This window comes from Elephas maximus, chromosome 11, assembly GCF_024166365.1.
Source record: "Elephas maximus indicus isolate mEleMax1 chromosome 11, mEleMax1 primary haplotype, whole genome shotgun sequence".
Lineage (NCBI taxonomy): Eukaryota > Metazoa > Chordata > Mammalia > Proboscidea > Elephantidae > Elephas > Elephas maximus.
Genome location: NC_064829.1, coordinates 40494858 through 40515537, shown reverse-complemented (window position 1 = coordinate 40515537; position 20680 = coordinate 40494858). Strand labels below are relative to the sequence as shown.

At 37.3% G+C, this 20680-nt stretch overlaps 1 protein-coding gene across 1 annotated transcript in view; it reads left to right on the top strand.

The window, feature by feature from the left end:
- The window catches only part of CCDC178 (coiled-coil domain containing 178), a 548199-nt gene that overhangs the window by 491200 nt on the left and 36319 nt on the right, over positions 1–20680 (top strand). Inside the window, exon 21 of the mRNA XM_049901613.1 lies at positions 8549–8683. Within this exon, the coding sequence (XP_049757570.1) occupies positions 8549–8683 (135 nt within the window). The remainder of the gene's footprint in view (positions 1–8548; positions 8684–20680) is intronic.

Here is a 20680-nt window from a genome sequence, read left to right as displayed (position 1 = left end):
AAAGCCCTGACCCAGATGGCTTCGCTGGAGAATTCTACCACGCATTCAGAGAACAGCTTGCACTCAAACTATTTCAGAACATAGAAAAGGAAGGGATACTTCTGAATTCATTCTATGAAGCCAGCATAACCTGATACCAACAAAACAAAGACACCACACACCAAAAAAGAAAGAAAATTACATACCAATGTCTCTTATGAATACAGTAATAAAAATTCTCAAAAAAAATTCTAGTCAAGAGAATTCAGCACCATATCAACAAAATACTACACCACGACCGAGTGGGACTCATACCAAATATGCAAGGATGGTTGCACATTAGGAAATCAATCAATGTAATCCACCACCTAAATAAAACAAAAGAAAAGAATCATGTGGTCGTCTCAATTGATGCAGAAAAGGCATGTAAAGTTCAACACCCTTTCCTGATAAAAACTTCAGTAAAATAGATATGGAAGGGAAATTCCTCGACATAATAAAGGGCATCTATGCAAAACCAACAGCCAACATCATTCTAAATGGAGAGAAATCATTCCCCCTGATAACAGGAACAAGACAGGATGCTCTTTATCACCACTCCTGTTTGACATGGTGCTGGAAGTCTTACCCACCCAGTGCCATCGAGTCCATTTGTCTTAGCTAGAGCAATAAGGCAAGAAAAAGAAATAAAGGGCATCCAAATTGGTAAGGAAGAAGTAAAACTATCCCTATTTGTGGATGATATGATACTATACATGTTGTTGTTGTTGTTGTTGTTAGGTGCCATTGAGTCGGTTCTGACTCATAGTGACCCTATTCACAACAGAACGAAACACTGCCCAGTTCTGCGCCATCCTTACAATTGTTGTTATGCTTAAGCTCATTGTTGCAACCACTGTATCAGTCCACCTCGTTGAGGGTCTTCCTCTTTTCTGCTGACCCTGTACTCTGCCAAGCATGATGTCCTTCTCCAGGGACTCATCCCTCCTGACAACATGTCTAAAGTATGTAAGGCACGGTCTCACCATCCTTGCCTCAAAGGAGCAGTCTGGCTGCACTTCTTCCAAGACAGATTTGTTCGTTCTTTTGGCAGTCCACTGTATATTTGATATTCTTCGCCAACACCACAATTCAAAGGCGTCAACTCTTCTTCGGTCTTCCTTATTCATTGTCCAGCTTTCACATGCATATGATGTGATTGAAAGTAACATGGCTTGGGTCAGGCGCATCTTAGTCTTCAGGGTGACATCTTTGCTCTTCAACACTTTGAAGAGGTCCTTTGCAGCAAATTTGCCCAGTGCAATGCGTCTTTTGATTTCTTGACTGCTGCTTCCATGGCTGTTGATTGTGGATGCAAGTAAAATGAAATCCTTGACAACTTCAATCTTTTCTCCATTTATCATGTTGTTGCTCATTGGTCCAGTTGTGAGGACTTTTGTTTTCTTTATGTTGAGATGTAATCCATACTGAAGGCTGTGGTCTTTGATCTTCATTAGTAAGTGCTTCAAGTCCTCTTCACTTTCAGCAAGCAAGGTTGTGTCATCTGCATAAAGCAGATTGTTAACGAGTCTTCCTCCAATCCTGATGCCCTGTTCTTCTTCATATAGTCCAGCTTCTCCGATTATTTCCTCAGCATACAGATTGAATGAGTATGGTGAAAGAATACAACCCTGACGCACACCTTTCTTGACTTTAAACCCATCAGTATCCCCTTGTTCTGTCCGAACAACTGTCTCTTGATCTATGTAAAGGTTCCTCATGAGCACGATTAAGTGTTCTGGAGTTCCCATTGTTCGCAGTGTTATCCATAGTTTGTTATGATCCACACAGTCGAATGCCTTTGCATAGTCAATAAAACACAGGTAAACACCCTTCTGGTATCCTCTGCTTTCAGCCAGGATCCATTTGACATCAGCAATGATATCCCTGGTTCCACGTCCTCTTCTGAAACCGGCCTGAATTTCTGGCAGTTCCCAGTCAATATTCTGCTGTAGCCGTTTTTGAATGATCTTCAGCAAAATTTTATTTGTGTGTGATATTAATGATATTATTCTACAATTTCCACATTTGGTTGGATCACCTTTCTTGGAAATAGGCATAAATATGGATCTCTTCCAGTCAGTTGGCCAAGAAGCCATCTTCCATATTTCTTGGAATAGACGAGTGAGCACCTCCAGTGCTGCATCTGTTTGTTGAAACATCTCAATTAATATTCCATCAATACCTGGATCCTTGTTTTTCACCAATGCCTTCAGAGCAGCTTGGACTTCTTCCTTCAGTACCATCGGTTCCTGATCATATACCACCTCTTGAAATGGTTGAACATCGACTAATTCTTTTTGGGATAATGACTCTGTGTATTCCTTCCATCTTCTTTTGATGCTTCCTGCGTCGTGTAATATTTTCCCAATGGAATCCTTCACTATTGCAACTCGAGGCTTGAATTTTTTCTTTAGTTCTTTCAGCTTGAGAAACACCGAGTGTGTTCTTCCCTTTTGGTTTTCCATCTCCAGCTCTTCGCACATGTCATTATAATACTTTACTTTGTCTTCTCGACCCGCCCTTTGAAATCTTCTGTTCAGCTCTTTTACTTCATCAATTCTTCCTTTTGCTTTAGCTGCTCAATGCTCAAGAGCAAGTTTCAGAGTCTCCTCTGACATCCATCTTGGTCTTTTCTTTCTTTCCTGTCTTTTCAATGACCTCTTGCTTTCTTCATGGTTGATGTCCTTGATGTCATTCCACAACTCATCTGGTCTTTGATTACTAGTGTTCAATGCATCAAATCTGTTCTTGAGATGGTCTCTAAATTCAAGTGGGATATACTCAAGGTCATATTTTGGCTCTCGTGGGCTTGGTCTATTCCACAGTCGGCCCCTAACCTTGTTCTGACTGATGATATTGAGCTTTTCCATTGTCTCTTTCCACAGATATAGGCAATTTGATTTCTGTGTGTTCCATCTGGCGAGGTCCATGTGTATAGTTACTGTTTATGTTGGTGAAAGAATGTATTTGCAATGAAGAACTCATTGGTCTTGCAAAATTCTATCATTCAATCAGGCATTGTTTCTATCACCAAGGCCATGTTTTCCAACTATTGATCCTTTTTCTTTGTTTCCAACTTTCGCATTCCAATCGCCAATAATTATCAATGCATCTCGATTGCATGTTGAATCAATTTCAGACTGTAGCAGCTGATAAAAATCTTCTATTTCTTCAACTTTGGCCCTAGTGTTTGGTGCGTAAATTTGAATAATAGTCATATTAACTGGTCTTCTTTGTAGGCATATGGACATTATCCTATCACTGACAGCGTTGTACTTCAGGATAGATCTTGAAACGTTCTTTTTGACGATGAATGGAACACCACTCCTCTTCAAGTTGTCATTCCCAGCATAGTAGACTATATGATTGTCCGATTCAAAATGGCCAATGCCAGTCCGTTTCAGCTCACTAATGCCTAGGATATCAATGTTTATGCGTTCCATTTCATTTTTGACAATTTCCAATTTTCCTAGATTCATACTTCGTACATCTAGGTTCTGATTATTAATGGATGTTTGCAGCTGTTTCTTCTCATTTTGAGTTGTGCCACATCAGCAATTGAAGGTCCCGAAAGCTTTACTCCATCCACGTCATTAAGGTCAACTCTACTTTGAGGAGGCAGCTCTTCCCCAGTCATCTTTTGAGTGCCTTCCAACCTGGGGGGCTCATCTTCCAGCACTATATCAGACAATGTTCCGCTGCTATTCATAAGGTTTTCACTGGCTAATGCTTTTCAGAAGTAGACTGCCGGGTCCTTCTTCCTAGTCTGTCTTAGTCTGGAAGCTCAGCTGAAACCTGTCCTCCATGGGTGATCCTGCTGGTATCTGAATACTGGTGCCATAGCTTCCAGCATCACAGCAACACACTAGCCCCCACAGTACGACTAACTGACAAACACGTGGGGGATGCTATACATAGAGAACCCAAAGGACTCCACAGGAAAACTACTGAAACTAATAGAAAGATTCACAGAATAGCAGAATACAAGATAAACATACAAATATCAGTTGAAATCCTATACACCAATAAAGAGAACAACAAAAAGGAAATTAGGAAAACAATACCATTTATAATAACCCATAATAAAATAAAACACTTAGGAATAAATCTAACCAGGAATGTAAAAGACCTATACAAAGAAAGCTACAAAACACTAGTGCAAGAAACCAAATGAGACCTACATAAATGAAAAAACATAACATGCTCATATATAGCTGGACACAACATTGTGAAAATGTCAATTCTACCCAAAGTGATCTACACATACAATGCAATCCCAACCCAAATACCAACAGCATTATTTAACAAGATGGAAAAAATAAACGTTAACTTTATATGGAAAGGAAAGAGGCTCCAGGTAAGTAAAGCTTTCCCACAAAAGCATTACTGGAGAAAAAGAATAAAGTATGTGGACTCATACTACCTGACCTCAGAACCTACTATACAGCTATGGTTGTCAGAATAGCCTGCTACTGGTACAATGACAGCCACATTGACCAATGGAACAGAATTGAAAGCCCAGATATAAATCCATCCATCTACGGTCACCTGATCTTTGACAAAGGCCCAATGTCCATTAAATGAGGAAAAGACAGTTTTTTAACAAATGATGCTGGCAAAACTGGATGTCCATCTGTAAAAAAATGAAACAGGACCCATACCTCACACCATACACAAAAACTAATCCAAAGTGGATTAAAGACCTAAATATAAAAAGAAAAACTATAAAGATCATAGAAGAAAAGATAACGTCAATGCTAGAGGCCCTAATACACAGCCTAAACAGCATACAAACCTTAACTAACAATATAAAAACACCAGAAGATAAGATAACTGGAATCTTCTAAAAATTAAACACTTTTGCTCATCAAAAGACTTCACAAAAAGAGTGAAAAAAAGAGCCTACAGGCTTGGAAAAAAAAAATTTGGCTATGACAAATCCAACAAAGTTCTAATTTCTAAAATCTATAGGAAAATCCAACACCTCTACAACAAAAAGACAAATAGCCATTTAAAACTGGGCAAAGGATATGAACAGAAACTTCACCAAAGAAGACATTCAGGTGACTAACAGACACATCAGAAAATGATCACCATCAGTAGCCATTAGAGAAATGCAAATCAAAACTGCAATGAGATACCATCTCACCCCAACATTACTGGTACAAATTAAAAAAAAAAAAAAACAGGAAATAACAAATGTTGGAGATGCTGTGGGGAACTTGGACCTCTTATGCACTTCCGGTGGGAATTTAAATGGTACAACTATTTTGGAAAATATTATGGCACTTCCTTAAAAAGCTAGACGTAGAAATACCATATGACTCAGTAATCCCACTCCTAGGAACATATCCTAGAGAGATAAGACTCATCACACGAATAGACATATGCACACCCATGTTCATTGCAACGTTATTCACAATAGCAAAAAGATGGAAACAACCTAAGTGCCCATCAACAGATGAATGGATAAACAAACTGTGGTACATACCCACAATGAAATACTATGCAACAATAAAGATGAATCTCTGAAACATCTCACAACATGGATGCATCTGGAGGGAATTACTTTGAGTGAAATAAAGTCAATTACAAAAGGGCAGATACTGTATGAGACTGCTACTTATTAAAACTCATGGAAAGGTTTACTTACAGAAAGAAACAATCTTCTGAGGTTACTAAGAAGGGGAGGAATGGAGAGAGAAAAACACTAACTAGACAATACATAAGTGATAACTTTGGTGAAGGGTAAGACAGTACACAATACTGGGGCAAGCAAGCACAACTTGACCAAAGCAAGATCGTGGGAGCTTCATAGACACATGCAAACTCTCTAAGAGTCTGAATTGCTGGCCAAGGGCTTTGGGGACCATGGTCTTCGGGGAACATCTAGCTCAACTGGCGTAACATAGTTTATAAAGAATATGTTCTACATCCTACTTTGGTGAGTAGCATCTGGGGTCTTAAAAGCTTGCAAGCGGTCATCTAGATACTTCACTAGTCCCACCCTGCCTGGAGCAAAGGAGAATGAAGAAAACCAATGATACAAGGAAAATATTAGTCCACAGTACTAATGAACCACAACTACCACACCCTCCACCAGACTGAGTCAAGCACAACTAGATGGTGCCAGCCTACCACCACCGACTGCTGTGACAGGGATCACAGTGAAAGGTCTCAGACAGAGCTAGGGAAAAAGCAGAACAAAATTCTAACTCACAAAAAAAGACCAGACTTACTGGTCTGACGGAGACTAGGGAAACCCCGAGAATACAGCACCTGGACACCCTTTTAACTCAGTACTGAGGTCACTCCCGAGGTTCACCTTTCAGTCAAAGATTAGACAGGCCCACAAAACAAAGCAAAACTAAATGGGTACACCAGCCCAGGGGGAAGGACAAGAAGGCAATAGGGAACACAAAAACTGTAATGGGGAACCCAAGGTCGAGAAGAGTGTTGACATGTAATGGGGTTAGCCACTAATGTTACAAAACAACATGTGTATTAATTGTTTAATGAGAAACTAATTTGCTCTGTAAACCTTCATCTAAAGCACAATTTAAAAAAAAAAAAGGTAATTTAAATAACTGCCACATATATTAAATACTGTAGGGCCAACACTAACTGTATCATCTCCTGGCCCCTAACATCTATCCCCTTCGACAGCCTCTATCACAATAAATACAGCTTCAACATGAACCTTCATCTCTCTTGAACGTGCTTAATAGGCTACATTTTTTCAGATTTACCAAGATACGACATATCTCCTCCCCTCCCCCGCCCCTTTGACTGTCAGATTTGGCTCATACTACAGAAAAAAATTTTATTTACAGATCGAGATAATTTCAAAAAGTGCTCTTAATCTTTATTTCAGTAACCTAAATTATCTGAAATGCCCATGAATTAATTCTGAGTGATATATTTCAGAATTTACAAAGCTGGCATATCCATGGTTTTCAAGGTTATGTTTTCTTTCTAAAATAACCAAGAATGAAGGCTTTATTTTTCTGTAAACCAACATAAATACAAGAGTATCCATATATGCATGGCTTATTGCACTATATGGAGCCCTGGTGGAGCAATGGTTAAGTGTTTGGCTGCTAACCAAAAGGTCAGCAGTTTGAATCCATCAGCTGCTCCTTAGGAACCCTATGGGGCAGTTCTACTCTGTCCTGTAAGGTTGCTATGAGTCGGATTTGTCTCAATGGCAATGGTTTTTGTTTGTTTGTTTTTATTGCAATATATAATGGAGGTAATGATGATAAACAATTCACATGCAATAACAGGTGTTTAAAATAGAATTTTTAAGTAAACTGCTTTATTACCAGGTATTTAAAATAGAATTTTTAAGTAAACTACTTTATTGAAATATACTCACAAAAAGTCCACAAATCACACATGTGTTGTTTGGTGAGTTTTTTTTTATTGACACAACCATGTAATGGCTACTCAGATTAATAAATGGAACATAGTTAGAAATAAGAATTTTTTTTTTTTACTTTTTACGTTTTTTCTGCAAAATATACTAAAAAGGAATTGACAGAAGCAATTATCCACATTACCAACTACCAAAAACTTTAGGAGTTTTCAGTAGTCAGAACATACTGTATGTAAATTTTTTTTTTTTTTTTTGGAGTATTGTTTTTATCATTAATTTTTCTGAAGTCTATTCTTTTAAAAACAATCTAGTTAAAATGATTCTGCATGGCTTGGCTATGGAAACTATTCAAATGTATGTTACTTTTGCAAAAACCTCCGCTGTTAATTTTGTTTGATTGTTTTATTAATTTCACCAAAGTATGTATAGAATGCCTCGTAGGAGAAGTCTTTCTGTTTCTGGGCAGATCCAGTATTAAACATGTCACTTGTAAGCACTACATCCCCTGTACTTGAGTGCAGTGAGATGTTTCCACATCACATGGTCAGAGGGAGGTAGATTAATAGGCAGTTCTAGCTGGAAATTTCTTCCCTGCTATTGTTCTCCCTCAGCAGTTGATGGCTAAGTTAATTCTCTTTTGTTTTGTCATGCTCTAAAGCACACATTGCCAAGCAATGCTAAGCTTTTATGAGGAAAAAAAGAAGCAATGGTGTCCATCAATGTCTTAAAGTTGCATTTTAAACTTTGGCTTGACCCGATGTGCCATTCAAAAAAGCTTCAAAAGATTATTTTTTTAAGAAAGGTTCAATATGTCCCGAGGCTATCGGTTTAGAGTTAAACTGGGTGAAGTAGAAATATTTTACTCATCAGCTTTGTAGTCACAGAGTTTGCCTCAGCTAGAACAAAACTGCTGAGGCATTTAGAGAAAATTAACCCCCCATCCTGGCAGCCAGATGTGACTGGTTTCTGATGAATGCACATGAGTGGACTGAAAAATCAAGAGACTGTGAAATTCCTGTCAGGTCCGTACAGTGCAGAATGGGCTATTGACTGCTTTCTATATTTCCCTCCATCATTCTTCTTGAACACTGCCATTAATTTCCTTTCCTACTCTGACTTGTGTTTTTCCCTCCTCCCTCTTCCCTTTAGTTCTGTCAGCTGCAAAGAAGGATACACAAGGTATGGGAGACACACTTCAAATTGGTGGCCCTCTCCAGCCAGATGAGGCTGGCCAAGTTCCAGACAGACTCTCAAGAGAGTATTCAGAAAATATTAGCTGTGCAGGTAGGTGATTGCAGGGAAGTGGGAAAGATCATTCTGATCTAGATTGAAAAGCAAATGATGGGTAGTGTGATGAAGCATTAAAACCATATCCCATCAGAGTTTTATAAATTCTTAACCTCTTTAATAAACTGGAATTGCATGAAGGATGAATTCAGTAAGTTAACATATGTACCATGCATACTTTGGGGGAAAAGGGAGATTCAACTTATTTCCCACAAACCTCAGAACAGACTTTTTTCTTTTTTATAAATACATTTGGAATAAATATATATGTTCAAAATCTTCAGGCTTTGCAGGTGATGTCATTCATCTGTTTAAAAGATATTGCCAATATTACCTTGTGCCACTTTTATACAAAACCTACTTCGGTGGGATTGACATTCTTATATTTGTTTTATTTAACTCTTTCTTTCCCCTCTTTTGCCAGAGGCTTATCCTCCTAAGGAGATTTAAATATGAGTTTATTTGAAAAATATGCGATTTGAGACTAGATTGCTGTTCCCAAATTGCAATGCCTGTGCAATTTTGCTTTTTTTCTCTGTACAACCTTTAAGTGGATGCAATTGTTTTCATTTTAAGACTCTGATGTATTTTAGAAGACCTTCACTAACTGTATGAAGACTATTACTAACTACTTAAATTTTTCTCAAATTACTGTTTTATTATTCCAAGTGCTACAATATGAATAAACATGACCTCTGCCCCACAAAAAGAAAATACACACCACCGTGTTGTATTAAAATATGTAATACATGTATCAGCAATTACACATGCTCTTTAAAACCACAATTTTCATGAATTTACAGCGAAAAATGACTGCTGAGCCTAAATAATTTAAACCTATTTCTGTCTAAAAGGAAGACAGACCAGTTAATGCAACTATTACTCAAATTTATGCACCAACCCCTAAGGCCAAGGATGGAGAAATTGAAGATTTTTACCAACTTCTGCCACCCGAAATTGATCAAACATTTAATCAAGATGCATTGATAATTACTGGTGATTAGAATGCCAAAGTTGGAAACAAAGAAGGGTCAGTAATTGAAACATATGGCTTTGGTGATAGAAACAAGGCTGGAGATCGAATGATGGAATTTTTCAAAATCAACAACTTATTCATTGCAAATACCTTTTTCAACAACATCAATGGTGACTATACACATGAACCTCGCTAGATGGAATATGCAGGAATCAACTCGATTAGATCTGTGGAAAGAGATGATAGAGAAGCTCAATATCAGCAGTCAGAACAAGCCAGGGCCAACTATGGGACAGATCGTCAGTTGCTCATATGCAAGTTCAGGTTGAAACTGAAGAAAATTAGAACAAGTCCACAAGAGCCGAAGTATGACCTTGAGTATATCCTGCCTAAATTTAGAGTCCATTTCAAGAATTGTGGAAAGACATCAAGAACATCATACATGAAGAAAACAAAAGGTCATTAAAAAGACAGGAAAGAAAAGACCAAAATGAATGTCAGAAGAGACCCTGAAAATTGCTCTTGAATGTATAGCTAAAGTGAATGGAAGAAATGATAAAGTAAAAGAGCTTAACAGAAGATTTTAAAGGGCAACTTGAGAAGAGAAAGTAAAGTATTAAAATGAAATGTGCAAAAAGCTGGAGTTGGAAAACCAAAAGAGAAGAATAGGCTCAGTATTTCTCAAGCTGAAAGAGCTAAAGAAAAAAAACAAGCCTCAAATTACAATGTTGAAGGATTCTATGGGGAAAATATAAACAACACACACACACACACACACACACAAATTATTTTTAAACAACACAGAAAGCATCAAAAGAAGATGGAAGGAATACAAACAGTCATTGCACCAAAAAGAATTGGTGAACATTCAACCATTTCAGGAGGTAGCATATGATCAAGAACCAAGGGTATTGAAGGAAAAAGTCCAAGCAGCACTGAAGGCATTGGTGAAAAACAAGGCTCCAGGAATTGATGGAATACAAACTAAGACATTTCAACAAACGGATGCAACACTGGAAGCAATCGCTTGTCTATGCCAAGAAATTTGGAAGATACCCATCTGGCCAATCAACTAGAAGAGGTCCATATTTGTGCCCATTCGAAACAAAGGTGATCCAATAGAATGTGAGAATTATTAAGCAATATCAGTATCACATGCAAGTAAAATTTTGCTGAAGATCATTCAAAAATGATTGTAGCTGTACACCAACAAGGAACCACCAGAGATTCAGTCTGGATTCAGAAGAGGATATGTAATGAGGGATATCATTGCTGATGTCAAATTGATCCTGGCTAAAAGCAGAGAATATCAGGAAGATGTTTACCTGTGTTTTATTGACTATGCAAAGGCATTCGACTGTGTGGATCATAACAAATTATGGATAACATTGTGAAGAAAGGGAATTCCCGAACATGTAATTGTGCTCTTGAGGAACCTGTACATAGACCAAGAGGTAGTCTTTCCAACAGAACAAGGGGATACTGAGTAGTTTAAAGTCAGGAAAGGCATGCATGAGGGTTTTATCATTTCACCATACTTACTCAATCTGTATAAATACTCAGCAAATAATCCCAGAAGCTGGACTATATGAAGAAGAATGTGGTATCAGGTTTGGAGGAAGACTTATTAACAACCTCCCATATGCAGATGACACAACCTTGCTCGCTGAAAGTGAAGAGGGCTTGAAGCCCTTAACTGGTGAAGATCAAAGACTACAGCTTTCAGTATGAATTGCACCTCATCTTAGAGAAAAAAAAAAAAAAAAATCCTCACAACTGGACCAATAAACAACAGTAATGCAAATGGAGAAAATATTGAAGTTGTCAAAGACTTCGTTTTACTTGGATCCACAATCAATGCTCACTGAAGCAGCAATCAAAGAATGAGACGACGTATTGCATTGGGCGAATCTGCTGCAAAAGACCTCTTTAAAATGTTGAAAAGCAAAGATGTCACTTTGAGGACTACTGTGCTCTTGACCCAAGTCGTGGCATTTTCGATCACTTGGCATGTGTGTGAAAGCTGGACAATGAATAAGGAAGATCGAAGAAGAATTGACCCCTTTGAATTATGGTGTTGGCAAAGAATACTTAATATACCATGGACTGCCAGAAGAATGAACAATTCTGTCTTGGAGGAAGTACATCTAGAATGCTCCTTAGAAGCAAGGATGGCGAGACTTTGTTTCACATACTTTGAACATGTTATCAGGAGGGACTAATCCCTGGAAAAGGACATCATGCTTGGTAAAGTAGAGGGTCAGCGAAAAAGAGAAAGACCCTCAATGAGATGGACTGATACGGTGGCTCTAACCAGGAGTTTAAACATAACAGTGATTATGAGGATGGCACAGAACCTGGCAGAGTTTCGTTCTGTGGTACATCGGGGTCTCTATGAGTTGGAACAGAATGATGGTACCTAAAAACAACAGGGTAACATTGTCCTCAACAGAATATGAGAGTTTGCATTTCTTTACACTTTACTACCACTAATTATTACTGATCTTTTAAAATATGTACCAGCAGGATGGCTGAAAAGAAGGTGTTTTTTTACGATATTAATGTGTTTTTTCTTGACTGCTTCTGATACAGGGAATTTTTTCATATGTTTTTTAACAATGTGTCTTATCCTGAAATTTGCTTATTTTCTTTTTGGATTGTATTATTTCTCATCGGTTTAAAGAAATGCTTACATATTTTTGTATTAATTGTATCATAAATACTGCAACTTTTTCCTCAGTAGTTTTTAGATTTTTTATTATGTTTCATCATTAAAAGTTTTTATTTTTAGGTAGTCACATTGAACAATATTTTCCTTAATGCTTTTTATTTCTTCATTTAAGAAGGGCTTTCCTACCTTGACACTACACAATATTCTGTATATTTTTAACAATATATGATAGATTTTTGGAATGCTTATTCTATAATCTATCTCCACTTTATTTTGTATGTTTTGGGTACTTACTCTTATCCCTTAAATAGATGGTAAGTAAATAGTCCACCCTCACCAATATACAATTGAATATTCCCCACCCATTATATTCTAAATTCTAAATATTTATAGGGCTTTTCCTGGAATCTCTATTCCAGTGATCAGCATGGGGTCTACTGCCTCTTTTTAAAAAAAGCTTTATTGAAACACAATCACATCCATTCATTACATATTGTCTTCTTTCCTAACACAAGACAGAGCTGAGTAGTTGTAACAGAGACTATATGGGTTGCAAAGCTAAAAATACTACGATCTGACCCTTTATGGAAAAAAGTTTGCAGACTTCCGCTCTATTCTGTTTTACAGACCTATTTTTTCTTCCTTCATCGGTATTATACTATTTTAATATAATTAATATGCATAGTTTTTTGATGTATATTACTATTCAGTGGCATGTTTCCCACTCCAACACAACAAAATCCCTTCTTTCTCAAAAAATCCAGGTGGATTTTTATCTTCTAAATGTATTTAGACCCACTTTCTCAAGTTTCTTCAAAATACTTTGCTTAAATTTTGAGTATGATTGTATTGAATGTCTAGATTTTTTAAAAAACTTTTTTTTTTGACTTGGCACCTTACCTATATGATCTTCTTATCCACAAAAATGACATATGTTTACTTTTATTTAGGTCTTTGCATATGTCTTTTCAGTATTATTTAGTAACTTTCTCCAAGAGAATTGAATGAATTTTTTTTGTTTTTAGGAACTTTATACTTCAAGTTGCCATTTAAGTAACTGTCTTATTAATTCTAATAGTTTCTCAATTAATTTTTCCTATATTTTCTAAGAGAAAACCATATTTAAAAAAAATGATAGTTTTGTCCTTTCTCCTTCAGTACTTGAAACTCTTACTTGTTTTGTACATTCTACTTAACATTTAGAAGCCCTGATGGCGCAATGGTTAAATGCTTGGCTGCTAACCTAAAGGCTGGAGGCTCGAATCCACCAATTGCCTTCATGGGAGAAAAAGTCCTGGCAATCTATTCTCATGAAGATTTCAGCCTTCAAAATATTATAAGGCAGTTGTACTCTGTTCTATAGGGGCCCTATAAGTTGGAATGACTCGACACCCAACAAACAAAAACTTAGCATTTTTTATGCTCTTCCTGTCCTCCTTCCTGCACTTTGAATTATTCAAATATTTAATGGTACTTTTTTCTCTCTAGTAATTTAGGAGTGACAAATCCTATTTATAGGCTTCCAGTGGTTATTCTTAAATTATTGGCAACTATATCTAAGTACCTTTTCTATTTCTACCTAGAGTTAAACAGTAAGATTTAGCAACTTAATGCTATTCCTCAAGTAGCCCTGGTGGTGCAAAGGTTAGGTGCTCAGATGCTAACTGAAAGGTTGGTGGTTTGAACCCATGAGCACTCTGTGAGAGAAAAGACCTGGTGATCTGCTTTCATAAAGATTTCAGCCTAGGAAATCCTATGGGGCAATTCCACTCTGTTCAATAAGGTCCCTATGAGCTGGAATGGCTCCGCAGTACATAACAACAGCACAATGTCATTCCTCAAGCATAATATCTCTAAATATAATTCTATCTTAAATGTCAAAGATACATGTATTTTCCATAACTTCTTCTGTCTTTAATAAAATCACGTAGCTCAGATTTAAAAACAAAAATCACATTACTAACCAATTTTAGGCTTTTGTCCTATGGTGTTTTGGGCTTACTTTCGTTTGCACATTTCTCATCTAAATATAGAAAATTGGGCTATTGCATTGTGTGTTTATGGGTGTATATACTAAATGATTAAACATATTATTTCCATGCTACAAAAATTTCTGAAAAAGCACCCAGTGAATGCTTTTGTTTATTAACTTAGAGAATTATAGGCACCTAGAGCTAGAAAGAACTTTTGAGGTTATCAAATTCAACCTTGGTAAATCAAGTCCTTAATTCAATAAATATTCTTGAGTTCTTGTCATGTTTCAAGAACTGTACTTGAGGATAGAGGAGGTGGAGCCTAGATGGTGGAATAGACAGATGCTTCCCTTGAGGCCTCTTTACAACAAAGACCCCCCCGAAACACAAGTGAAATGAGTATGTTTGTGACAAGCTAGGAGCCCTGAGCATCAAAGGCAAGCTTAGACAATGAACTGAGGGGCAGGGGGAGGAAGAGGCCATTCAGAAGCGGAGAGGAGTTGCCGGACCTGAATCTCAGGGAGCCCTCAGGCACCATTTCCGGAGCAGCAGCTGCGGCAGTGGCGGGCTGGTACTAGCCTTCGGCCCCAGTTTCCTCAGGGAGAAGCAGCCAGCCACACAGCCCACTCACACCTCCGGAACCTGAGCAGAACGGCATGCTCTTGCCAAAAGCTAAGTACTTGCATATATTTTACCGCGTCACCCCCACCCCCAAGGCGGCTTCAGCGGCTGAATCCCTGGGCCTGAGGTAGACCCTGGTAAGCACCTAGAACCATCCTCCTGGCCTTGGGGAAAGAAAAAATTTGCAACTGGGAGGAAAAGATAATTTGCTAGCTCTATTAACTGGGAGAGCTCAGGACAGAAGCGGCTCCTGTCCAGGCATAAACCATCCGTGGACCTTGAGTACCTTGCCCTTCTGTATGGACCTGTGTGGGCCTATTTCGGGAGAATTCGCCCTTGTTGGCAAACTCCAACCATTTCAGCTGTGCAGTGCAGAGGTGGGTGTTTGACATTTGACATTGTTTTGGCTGTTAAACAAGGTCCTCACCTACCCACAACAGGGACCTAAGGGCTGGTAGCTCCACCCAGGTCACCCAGCCACCTGCGACAGGGGTCCAAGGATAACTGGCACCTCCCAGTCCTTACAAGAAAAACTTTGGGTGCCCATGGTCCCTCTGCAGAACCCAACCCCCAGCACAACCTAGGGAACAGAGACATGTTTTCCTCAGAGACACTTGGGGTCGGTTCTCAGCCCCCTGCCTTGTTCAGAGTGTGACCACCCACTGGAATCAGATACCGGTATATACGCTAATCACCCCAGGCCCTCTAAGACTGTGGGACAGAGCCTCTATCACACACTTGATAACAGCTACCTGGAAACCTGAGCTGAATTCATACAAGAAAACTGAATGGACTCCTAGACTAATATACCTGATAACAGCTCTAGCCAGCTGGGGACAGGACACCAGAGCTCCAAAGGTGAAAATAATCAAGCTAGCTCACTCAAGCAACCCATAGGGGTATACCAAAACAAAACAAAGCAAGCAGCTACGACACAGTAAGCAAACATAAACTAATACAATAACCTATAGATGGCTCAGAGACAACAGTCAATATCAAGTCACATAAAGAAACAGGCCATGATCACCTCAACAGGCTCTCAAAACAAAGAATCCAGGGATCTTTTAGATGAAAGTGCATTCCTGGAATTACCACATGCAGAATACAAAAGTTTAATATACAGACCCTTTCCAGACATCAGGAAGGAAATGAGGCAATACGCAGAACAAGCCAAGGAACACACAGATAAAGCAACTGAAGAAATTAGAAGGATTATTCAGGAACATAATGAAAAGTTTAATAAGCTGGAAAAATCCATAGACAGACAGCAATCAGAAATTCAGAAGATTAACAATAAAATTACAGAATTAGATAACTCAATAGAAAGTTAGAGGAGCAGAATTGAGCAAGTAGATGCTAGAATTTCTGAAGTCGAAGATAAATCACTGGGCACTAATATATTTGAAGAAAAATCAGAGAAAAGAATTAAAAAAAATGAAGAAACCTTAAGAATCATGTGGGACTCGATCAAGAGAAATAACTTACGAGTGTTTGGAGTACCAGAATAGGGAGGGATAACAGAAAATACGGAGAAAATTGTTGAGGATTTGTTGGCAGAAAACTTCCCTGATATTGGGAAAGATGAGAAGATATCTATCCAAGATGCTCATCAAACTCCACATAAAGTAGATCTTAAAAGAAAGTCACCAAGACATATTATAATCAAGCTTGTCACAACCAAAGATAAAGAGATAATTATAAGAGCAGCGAGGGATAAACAAAAAGTCAGCTACAAAGGAGAGCCAATAAGAATAAGCTCGGACTACTTGGCAGAAAACATGCAGGCAAGAAGGCAATGGGATGACATATTTAAAAAATTGAAGGAAAAAAATTGCCTGCCAAGAATCACGTATCCATCAAAACTGTCTGTTAAATATGAAGGTGAAATTAGGACATTTCCAGATAAACACAAGTTGAGGGAATTCATAAAAACCAAACCAAAACTACAAGAAATACTAAAAGGAGTTCTTTGGTTAGAAAATCAATAATATCAGGTATCAACCCAGGACTAGAACACTGGGCAGAGCAACCAGAAGTCAACCCAGACAGGGAAATCCAAAAAAACAAAGCAAGATTAAAATAAATAAATAAAGCCCAACACAGGGTAAAACGGCGATGTTATTATATAAAAGAAGACAACATTAAAATAATAAAGAGGGACTAAGAAATGTAATCATACACCTTCCATATGGAGAGGAAGATACGGTGATACAAAGAAATAAAAGTTAGTTTTAAATTTAGAAAAATGGGGTAATTAATACGGTAATCACAAAGAAGAGAAACTATCCTACTCATCAAAATAAAACACAAGGGAAAAATACAGACTCAGCAAAATTGAAATCAACAACAAATATGAGGGAAGGACAATATATAAAGAATATCTACTCAGCACATAAAATCAAGTGGGAAAAAGAAACTGTCAACACACAAAAAAAGACATCAAAATGATAGGTAAATGGACTAAATGCACCAATAAAGAGACAGAGAGTGGCAGAATGGATTAAAAAGCCAGGTCCATCTATATGCTGCCTATGAGAGACACATCTTAGACTTAGAGACACAAACAAACTAAAGCTCGAAGGATGGAAAAAAATATATCAAGCAAACAACAATCAAAAAAGAGCGGGAGTGGCAATATTAATTTCTGACAAAATAGACTTTAAAGTTAAATCCATCAGAAAGAATAAGGAAGGACACTATATAATGGTTAAAGGGACAATACACCAAGAAGATATAACCATATTTCTTCCATTCACTTTAGCTACTCTACGTTCAAGAACAATTTTCAGGGTCTCTTCTGACATCCATTTTGGTCTTTTCTTTCCTGTTTTTTTAATGACCTTTTGTTTTCTTCATGTACCACACACAGAACGAAACTCTGCCAGGTTCTGTGCCATCCTCATAATCATTGTTATGTTTAAACTCCTGGTTAGAGCCACCGTATCAGTCCATCTCATTGAGGGTCTTTCTCTTTTTCGCTGACCCTCTACTTTACCAAGCATGATGTCCTTTTCCAGGGATTAGTCCCTCCTGATAACATGTTCAAAGTATGTGAAACAAAGTCTCGCCATCCTTGCTTCTAAGGAGCATTCTAGATGTACTTCCTCCAAGACAGAATTGTTCATTCTTCTGGCAGTCCATGGTATGTTCAGTATTCTTCACCAATACCATAATTCTGATTCACCAATTCTTCCTCAGTCTTCCTTATTCATTATCCAGATTTTGCATGCATATGAGGCTATTGAAAATGCCATAGCTTGGGTCAGGCACACACCCTAGTTCTCAAAGTGATATCTTTCCTTTTTAACACCTTCAAGAGGTCCTTTGCAGCAGATTCACCCAATGCATATGTCATTTGATTTCCTAACTGCTGCATTTAAAAATGTTGTACAATGTACCAATATTGAAAATTATATAGTCTTCAATAGCGCAATTTTACACTAGAAAAACGTTCCCACATATCTTCAAAGAAGGGTGTCCTAAGTTTGTCCATAACAATATTACTTGTGGTACTGAAAAACTGGAGGCAGTCTAAATGTTCATCAGTTTAAGAAGGGATAAACAAAAGTACATTGCAAATATGTCAGAATAAGGAGACGTTAAAAAGAACGAGGAGGAACGTTCTGTACAGCCAAGAAGTAATCTTAAAGAAGTATTAAAAGGCAGAAAATCTTTCAGAATAGTATCATAAGCAAATGACTTTACTTATATCAAAATAAATACATACATCATCCTATACTTCTATCTTATATATTTTCTATAGTTACACATAGGATAACTGAACAATTGTCTACAAAAATTATACAGAAATGTACAAAAATTTTTACAATTTTGTACAAAAATCCACAGAAAGTTCTAGAAGAATGAGTACACCTACCCAAGGGTCACTGTGAGAATTAGGTGTAATAATGTGGGTGGTATTCACAATCTTCGCTCATTTCAAAAATAATTACAATTTGACATACACAAAAAAGATGTCTTCAGCAAATTTTATTGAATACAAAATATGGAATACCATGGAGAATGAAATATTGCACCCTTTCTGATATTTTGTTAGGACTTATCTGCATTAGTATGACTGCTGGAAACTAAGAGGAAAAAAAATCCTTAGATATTAGCAATGCTTGCAATACCATTTTACTGATAGCAGACATGGTGCTTAAGTAAAAGTACTTCAAATTTCATAAATTTTTAAATTCAATAGTATTGAACACCTGTTCTAAAGTATCTAGCTCTGTTCTAAGTTCTTATTTATTTCTAATTCTCATGACAACCCTGGAGTTAACTATTGTTACACTTACCCTTATTTTATGGAAAAGAAAATCAAGGCTTAAATTTTTCAGCCACAGAATCCAGAATTGGAGCTTCCTTGAGATATAATGGAATATTTAACTACTAAAATTTATGTGAAAATGATATAATGGATATACTTTTGGCATGATATTTTTAAGCCAGTGTTGCAAAAGGGAAAATATGTCTATCTGACATATATGGCAAAATATACCTGACACCAAATTACTGGTGCTGCCTGATATAAGTATAATGTGAGCTCTTATATGATTTTAAATTTTCTAGTAGCCATGATCAAAGAAGAATGAGAAAACAGTGAAATTAATTTTAGCAATATATTTTATTTAAATCAATATATCAAAAATATTATTTTAGCATGTAATCAATATAAAAAAAAAGAATTGACAGAGTTTACATTCTTTTTTGTATTATGTCTTTGAAATCCAGTGTATTTTACACTTACGGCCCATCTCAATTCAGACTAGTCACATATTAAGTACTCAAGAGCCACATGTGACTAGTGGCTACTATAATGGACAGTATATATATATATATATATATATATATATATATATATATATATATATAGACTTAATAAATTAACCAAAACATAGTGATAAAATATATAATTTAAAATAAAATTTTGTAGTGTGTTGGGTATCTCAAGATAAACTACCAATGTTCACATACCAGGCAGATTTATAAGGTATACCTGGGGAGGACATTTAGCACCTGGACAAACTCATTAAACATTTTAAGATCACAAAGTTGCCATTTACATCACCTCATTTGCTGTAGTGGCAAACTGACAGGTTCCAACGAACTATAAGGCATGCTGGTGAAGTCCACAAGCCTTGAAATAGTGTTTTACTAAATATCATAAAGCAGGGTTGTGTATAAGTCCTTAGAACATTTGTCACATCTTATAAAACAAGGATATATGCAGTTGAGAATTCCGATAGAGAAGCTTGTATCAAACTAACCCTCCTGTAGATTACAAAGTTAAACTCTGAGCAAACTTAAAAACAAACAAAAAACTACTTGAAGGCAGTAGAGAGCAACTAAAACCATGCATAGATTGGAGGACATTATGTCTTTGAAAGATAAAAACCAGACTTGTCAAGACAGACATTTATACAATTTTTTCCCCGTATGGGTGACACAGCAGTTAAAACTCAAGAAGGAACACACAGCCTTATTGGCTTGAGGTATTAAAGGAAGAAGTTTGGAGCTGCCAAAGTGAGCATGGGTAATAGCAGGAAGGAGTAAGGGGATGTAGGAACATCAGAATCTGTATATAAACTGTGCTTATTATATCTTAGACTGAACCCTGACTTCCCAATAGCAGAAACAGACCAAGGAGCCCAGTAAACAGCAGCCACTGTAAGGCAGGAAGATGAAGAGAGATTTTATCTGCTGCTCACTGCAGGAGAATCCAAGTTTGAGTCCTGACGAGTTAAAGA